General features: G+C 42.6%; 1 protein-coding gene across 1 annotated transcript in view; it reads right to left on the bottom strand.

Annotated features, from left to right (window-relative positions):
- Positions 1-5,173: 5,173 nt before the first annotated feature.
- MRPS23 (mitochondrial ribosomal protein S23) overlaps positions 5,174-8,446 on the bottom strand; it is a 28,869-nt gene continuing 25,596 nt past the window's right edge. The window contains exon 5 of the mRNA XM_082248421.1: positions 5,174-5,293. Within this exon, the coding sequence (XP_082104547.1) occupies positions 5,180-5,293 (114 nt within the window). The 3' untranslated portion in view covers positions 5,174-5,179. The remainder of the gene's footprint in view (positions 5,294-8,446) is intronic.

Genomic DNA, 8,446 nt, shown 5'->3' with positions numbered 1-8,446 from the left:
CAAATGTTAATGAGACAACATAGGTTACTATGGAAAAGTTGGGCCATTTGCAACACAACTGATTCACAGATTTATGTCGGCTTATTATCAGACATCTCAGGAATTACAGTAAAGAACATATGCTCATTTTAGAGGGCCTGCATAACCTAAATTACACCTTTTTTGCTTTCTTACGATCTTGTTGCGGCTGCCAGAGCACCGCATGATCTGCTTGCAACTGTGACTATCTTCCACAGCATGTCCTCCATCTGGTAAAGACAGCACAATTAATTTGCTGTTTAAAAGAAAGAGCATCTCATTAACAAAACCTGTATGTATAGAAAGGTAACCGTCATTCAGTTTTCGTTCTCATCTACTTATTTTCCACTGTTATCTACATCCAAATACTGGTGCCAAATCTACCTTATGTATGCACGTATATATGTATGTGTCTGTATGTACAGCATTTGTATATCCCCCATTTTTGGGTTGAGCTAGGTTTTAATTCCCACCAGGGGAATAACTACAGGGGTTGCAACTGCAACCGGGCCCCATGCTCCAGGGGGCCTGTGCGGGCTCCTCTGTACACCTGGATAGGAGGGGCGGCGGGGGCAGCATGTAGAGAAATCACTGTACCTGCAGGAGGAAAATGGAGGATATTGGTTCCTCTGTATGTTGCTGCCGCCACTCCTCCTATCCAGTTCACTTGTGTTCTGCTGTCTCTGGGCCCCTGTGGGCTCCCCAGGCTTGAAGGGAAGGGCCCCGGCCAGAGGTCGGGGGCCCTTTATGGTTTCTTGCATCGGGGCCCTGAAGGTTCTAGTTACGCCTCTGATTCCCACTGTTTCTGGGATTTGTGTATGTTACAATGTACGTCCTCAGTTTCTTGGGAAGGATGCCAGTGCTCTAAAAATCAATAATAAATTAAAGAGCCAAAATTTAAAGATGAGATTTAGGACTCATGCACTCAGGATGCTTTACCTACTTGCAGCCCGCCCACAGTATTTTTACAGCGGGCAAGCGGCATAGCCACGCCGGGCAACAAACCTGTACATCGCTGGATATTTTCAGGTTTGCGCACACAAATGCACGCGTCATTGGCTACAGTACAAGTTTGTCAGAAGGTCCTGACGAATGATTTATGGCTGGGACCTGCTGATTGGCTGTGGCCAATCACAGAATGATCCTGCGTCTTGTTTGTAAACATGGATACAAGATGTTCTGGGTTCTTCTCTTCTTGAGCCCCTTTGGGTTCAGGAAGAGAAGAGAGCAACACCACAGCGAGTTGTAGCAGCATATATACACACATACTTGTTAGGCACATTTAACCCTTTGATTGCCCTCCATTAACCCCTTGATCACCCCAGTCACCCAGCCAATGCCATTAGTACAGTGTCAGTGTACAGCATTTTATCACTGTATTAGTGTCACTAGTGACATCAGAGGATGTCAGGGTCAGTAAGCTTCCCTATCGGCCAGGGTCAGTTAGTGCTGGATTGCACTATAAGTCGCTGATCACTGCTATTACTAGTATAGTGTCTGAACAGATCAGTATTTTTATCACAAACAGAGCAATATTAGTGTATATATAGTATAGGGTCCCTAAAAAAGCAGTGTTAGCAGGATCAGCTCCAATCACTGCCAGCATCTGCGTTTAGACCCCCCACCTCAAGAAGTGCAGTGTCAGTATAATTTTTCTGATCACTGCCAACTCTGAAACATTGTACACAAAACCGCAGTGTTAGCCAGATCTTTCAAATCACTGGTAGTTAATTTTATTCCTAGCACAAAAGCAGTCCCTAATTGCTAGCCAGGAGCTCTTTTTCCCATAGTCGCACTAGGTACCTGTAAATTTAGTGCCCGAAAAAGTACATTAGCGTAGTGTCCTACAGGTTTCTGACCATGTCAGATGAGAACAAAGAGGAAGCCTTGATGCCAGAATCAGGCTCAGAATATGAACTTGTAGAAAACAGCAGTACCCTGACAGCTAGCTCAGACGATGGAGATCCTGTCCCTGCTAAAGCCAGGTGTACTCGACCCCAGTTTGCTGGAGTGCTAGAAATGTATAATTATGCCCATATGCAGTACTAGCTCTGCACTACCTTTTGGTGATCTAGAAAGCACCAGCGGCCTAGTATATCCTGGCCTTTTACACACCAGTACTGCAGTATCTCTTAGTGAAATGACAAGCGCCAGAAGTGCAGTACAAGCTGGTGAGGTTGTTAGCACTAGTAGTGGAATGCAAACACAATCACCAAGAATTAGACCACAGGACCGTAGAACCCATAGTAGCCTACCATAGGTGCTTGCAAACCCTAATTGGCTGCACCCAGATTCAGCAGCACCCAATACCCCCCCCCCCCCATTCACAGCCCAGTCCGGGGTTCAGATGGAAACAGCAAACTTATGCTGGCCATACACTATACGAAAAATCATTCAAACTCATTTACGAAAAACGAACACTTGGCCGTGAGAGCAGCCGATCGCGCCATCATGTAATGACCGAATGTTGGTTCAATGGACATAAATTAATAAATTGTTCGTTAATTTTGTCACATATGCCTAGTGCAAATAGTTCGAGCAAGAAACACATAACCTTCCAATTTATCGATTGTTCGGCAGAATTTTCCAAAACTATTCCTTCGATTTCTCAGCTCTGAAAAATGTAAAACCGATTTTCTATTTGTGCCCATTAACTGGACGAAAAACGAACGAACGGACCAAATGACAGATTTTCAAATGATTTTTCAGCTAGTGTATGGCCAGCATTAAAGTGATTGTAAAGTCTTGTTTTTTTTTTTTTTTAGTTAAAAATAAACATGTATTACTTACCTGCCCCATTGTTTTGCACAGAGTAGCCCCAATCCTCCTCTTCTCAGGTCCCTCGTTGGTGCTCCTGGCCTCTCCCTCCTGTTGAGTGCTCCCACATCAAGCAGCTTGCTATGGGGGCACCGGAGTCAAGCCACAGCTCCCTGTTCATACACAAAGCCGCAGCCCAGCCTCGCCCCTTCTCTCCTCATTGGCTTACTGACTTCGGTTGACCGCAGCGGGAGCCAATAGTGCTGCGTTACTGTCTTAGCCAATGAGGAGGGGAGTCCCGGGCAGATGTATTGGCCGTTGAAAGTCTTCTGTAGCGATTATAATTTGTATACGATAGGAGCAGTCTTCAACGACCAAACAATGAAGCCGTATTTAGGATCCTGTGGAGATACACACTAATTCAAAATAATGTCTATATATTTATTTCAAATTGGCCTCTCCCCCCAGCCTCCCTAATACTTAATCGAACCCTATCGTGATCCAGCAATGTACATGACAGTCTTAGCACTCTGGGGACATTGGCTAAGACAGCAGCAGGAGCCAATCACAGCCAGTGAGTCAATGAGGAGAGGGGGTGCAGCTGAACAACAGCTGTGTATGTAAATGGACATGCAGAGCAGTGGCTTGGGAGTGAGCCTGCTCCAGTGACCCCCATTGCAAGCAGCTTGCTCTGGGAGGGCCCAGGAGCGCAGGCGAGGGACCCGAAAAGAGGAGGATGTGGGGCTGCTCTATGCAAAATCTCTGCACAGAGCAGGTAAGTAGAACATGTTTGTTATTAAAAAAAAAAAAAAAAAAAAGAACTCAGTCTTTAATATTAAAATAAATAAAACAGTAATATTTAAAAAAAAAAAGGATTTTTTTTATTGTATTTTGTTACAGTGTTTTTTGTTTAATGTGATTTACTTTGCAGAGACTCCAATCACCCAAAGCCCTGATCTGTGTATTCTGACAGCAGCAGGCTGTAGGAAGATGTAAATGGACCACTATTGAGATGAAGAAACATGAACACTGCAGAGAGATGTGCCAGATGTAGTGAACCAGAAGTGCCTGGCTGCAAAGGCTAAAACGGAGCAGAGCTGGCAGAAAGACCATGCTAGGGGGTAACAGTTCCTGTCTGTGGGCATTTAGAGGAGCAGAGTGGCAGATGGAGCAAGCGAGGAATAGCGTTGTCTGGCTGCAAGGTCTCCGAGGAGCAAACTTGGCAAAAACAAAATATCCCCAGAACAGAAGCTGTGGCAAGGGGCTGACAGATGAAGCATACCAGGAGTAGAGGAGGCAGCAAGGAACAACAGGTGGTATGCAGGAGGAGCAGTACATGGTGCAAGGGGCTGACAAATTAAGCATAAGAGAAGTAGCGAATATAGCGATGAATGACAGGTAGAGCATAGCAGAAGCAGTGCCTGCAGCAAGCAGCTGATTAAGTGCTCAGAAGTACTAGTTGTGACAAGGAACAAACGGTGGAGTGTACAAGGAGAAATTTCTTTAGAGAACAGGAGGCACTTACTCCCTATCCTTACTTGCCTGTGGCAAGAAGTGAATGAAGAAGCATTACTGCGTGGACCAATCCATGATGACAGAGGGACAAAGGAGGTGGAAGAATCAGAGAGACATACTCAGCAACTACAAGGACAAACATTGTATAGGTATCTATCTGTGGAGTGTGGCAGCCCCTTAATGACACAGTCAACAAGCTGCGGACACGCCTGATTAGCTGTGGCTACCACAACCCAAGTAAACTCAGAAGTTTGCACGGAACATGTGCCATAGGAGATGAACAGTGGGAATAGGGAAGTAAATGGCTGCTACAACATGTAGTTTTGACGAAATCTGGATTTACAGCCCCATTACTCTTCAACCAGCCACCCCACCCACTCCAATGCAGCTAAAGCACTCTTACCTCAAAACACCCCATAACTTGTTGCAGTTGCAGACTCTGAACCTTTTTGAAGTCTCAGTTTACCTAGAACCGTGTAAAAGTTTACATTTTCTATTGTACCGCTGTAATATGTTCTTTTCTGCATTCAAAATTGAAAAGCAATTTGTTTTAAATTCCTTCTGCTCCTGTCCATTTACAGGTAAGTGGTTCCTCTTTCAGATGTACTATTATTAGCATAATTACAGAAAAGGACTTATTTGGTTTTGGTATTACTTTATAAAGTAAGAATCTTGTGCAGCCCCCCCCCCCAAAAAAAAAAAAAAAAATCACAATCTAGCGTGTTTAAATGAAAAAAAACAAACAACAAATATTTTGGTAGAAAAATGTTGCATTAATCAAGTCATGGAGTTCCTTTTTTATTTTCAAGTGTTATTTAAGTGCATTCACTGACAACTGTACAGTCCTTAGGCTCTGTAATGTTCCATATAAATCTTCTTAGGCTAGGCGTTATGGAGCAGACTGTGACTCGTCAGTCTCATCTGAAGGTTTCATCTGATCTATTATTGATGCAACCCTTGACTCTGATGATTTTTGTGATGCAGAAGATGACTGATTTGATACCTGCAAAAGAAAAAAGTAGTTAAAGAAAAGGACATTTTTAAAAGTGAAACTTTGGGAGCTATGTAAACATTTTTAATTTTATCATTTTTGCTACAAGTGGATTATGGGCAATTTGCTTAACAATAGGTATTTTAGGCTTTTCGTTGTTTTTTTTTTAACATATGGATCATAGCTTTATTTTATGAACATTGCTTTGTTAGGCCCTCATCTATATTTAAGTTTAGGAAGCGCCAACATTTTGGTAGTTAAAGTGATACTAAAGGCTGTTTTTTTTTTCCCAGAAAAAAAAGAAAAAGAAAAAAAAAAAAAAAAAAAAAAAAAAAAGGAGGATATACTTACCTGTTCTGCGCAAGGACATTGCACAGAACAGTCCCTTAACTCCTCTTCTGGGGTCCCCCACCAGTACTCCCCACTCTTCTGGGTGTGCCCCCATAGCAAGCTGTGTTCTATTGTGCAAGCTCACACTATAGACACACACAGCATGGCTTGGCCTTGTCTCTTGCTCTCTCTCCTCACTGGATTCAACTGATAGCATAAGAAGCCAATGGCTCCCGCTGCCTTCAGAGCCCCCTGTTAAAACAGGAAGAGGAGCTGCAGCAGACGGACACAGTGCTTGATCAAAAATGGACTCTGGTAATTGTTGAACCACCTCGATACAGCTGTATATATCTGCAGCCTTGTATTGAGATTGTGATACCAGGATCATATCTTGTGATAGTAATAAAGTTGGTTAAAAAAAATATAGTGTCAAAAAATACATTTAAATAAAGAACTAAAAAGTTTTTAAAGCGTCCTCATACCCCTGTGCTCATGCGTGTGTAGGTCCTGCAAACAAATGTAAACAAGGATTGCACTACACATGTGAGGTATCGTCATTAACGCAAGAGTGAGAGCAATAATTTTAGCACTAGACCTCCTATGTAACTCTAAACTGGTAACCTGTAAAGGCTTTTAAAATGTAGCCTAAGGAGGTTTTTAGGTACCAAAGTTTGTTGCGGTTCGACAGACGTACGCAATTTTAAAGCATGGCATGTTCAGTATCTAGCTACTTGGCTTTTATATTTTACCAAAAATGGTATTATGTTTTGTTTATGTGCACTAAATGTCAATAAAGCGTATTTGTTCCTGAAAATTTGACTTGGATAAACTGCTGCGCAAATACCGTGTGACATAAAAAAAAACTGCTGTAACCACAACCATTTTATTCTACAGGGCCTCTGCTTAAAAAAAACACGTATACACTATATTATCAAAAGTAATGGGACACCTGCCTTTACATACACATGAACTTTAATGGCAACCCACTCCTAGTCTGTAGGGTACAAAATTGACTTGGCCCACCATTGGCAGCTATAACAGCTTCAACTCTTCTGGTAAGGCTGCCCACAAGGTTTAGGAGCGTACCTATGGGACTATTTAACCATTCTTCAAGAAGCACATTTGTGAGATCAGGCACTGATGTTGGACAAGAAGGTCTGGCTCGCAGTCTCTGATGTAATTCATTCCAAAGGTGTTCTATACAGTTGAGGTCAGGACACTGTGCAGGCCAGTAAAGTTCCTCCATCCCAAAAACTCACTCATCCATGTCTTTATGGAGCTTGCTTTGTGCGCTAGTCCAAATGATTTGGCGGGGGGGGGAGGCGGGGGATTATGGAGTGGGGTTGTTTTTCAGGATTTGGGCTTGGCCCCTTAGTTCCAGTGAAGGGAACTCTTAAGACATCAGCATACCAAGACATTTTGGACAATTTCATGCTCCCAACAGTTTGGGGATGGCCCCTTCCTGTTCCAATATGACTGCACACCAGTGCACAAAGCAAGCCCAATGGTTTCCGGTGACCCAGCAAAGCCAGCAAGACTGGGAAGTGAGGGGAGAGAAGAGAAGTGCAGAGCGCTGGATCAACTGAGAGCTCAGATAAGTAAAAAGTGTGTGGGGGGATTTCTGACACCTAAACATTTTTTACCTTAATGCAAGAAATACAATAACTAAAAGGCAAAACTTTTTTTTTTTTTTTAGTTTCGGACAGTGTGAAGAGGGATTAGAGCCCCTGTCGATTTTTATTGCTGTCTGTGCCCCTTTTCAGGAGATTCACTCTCTCCATTTGTCTTGTTTACCATGATCATTGAAAGTGAAAGTAAAAGAAAACCCCCAATGTTAGGTTGTCCCCAGAAAAGTAATAGATGGAGAACTTCCAATGGGGACACTAGTTCTGGTGACCTGAGGGTCCCCAAGAAATGCCTTCAATTTGCAGAAATTTCCTTTCACTTTCTGTTATAACCCTCCCTTACTCTATCCACCCCCCCCCCCCCCCAAAAAAAAAAAAAAGTTTTGCCCATAGTTCCACTTTAATGGCCCCTTCATACTATGTGAGGTTACTTGCATTTAATAAAACAGGAAAAGCAATAGTTGTCTTGGCGTCATGTTCACACATGAATGCAATGTTTCACGGTGTTCCAGAGCAGCGCGGTATTCTGCAACATGTTTGCATAATATCAAATCTCTCTGGATGGCCCTGGCTCTAAAAAAGAACACTCAAGTTCAATGTGCAGGCAGCAGTACTTTGGGCTGTGGACTAGTGAGAGTGGGCCCTACTGATTCCAAAAATATTTTCTTTGCACTGAATTTATAAATACACAAATCTGACATTAAAAAAAGGAAAACATGGTCTTAACCAACAGATTCTAACCTCCCCCACCAATTCCTATCCATCTATTATGAAAGAGTGCATAGCAACAGTTGTTAACCAAGTAAAATGAAACTTGAACATGGTAACACAATGCTATGAAGCATTGTAAGGGGGACAGAGAGTAGAACATTAGTTCATCATAAGGAATCCGAAGTTTGGCAAGCCAAATATATTCAGATCCTTCCAAGTCACTTATTTCATAGAAGAAAATATTTCAGCTAGCTATGTAAAGCATATCTTGCAAACAAAAGCAGTACATTTTAAAAGGAGACCCTATTGCCAAAGCATTCTCTTAACAAAAATCTTCTAATAAAATTAGATTATCTTTCCATTTTACACTGGCTTAAAGTGGAGTTCCCCTCCCCCCTTCAAAAATTAAAAGTCAGCAGCTACACATACTGTAGCTGCTGACCTTTAATATTAGGACACTTACCTGTCCTGGAGTCCAGCAATGTCAGCGCCGCCATTG

This window comes from Pelophylax lessonae (assembly GCF_965119305.1).
Source record: "Pelophylax lessonae genome assembly, chromosome: 2".
Classification (NCBI taxonomy): domain Eukaryota; kingdom Metazoa; phylum Chordata; class Amphibia; order Anura; family Ranidae; genus Pelophylax; species Pelophylax lessonae.
The sequence above is the reverse complement of the archived record's forward strand: the minus strand, read 5'-3'. Positions and strand labels throughout refer to the sequence as shown.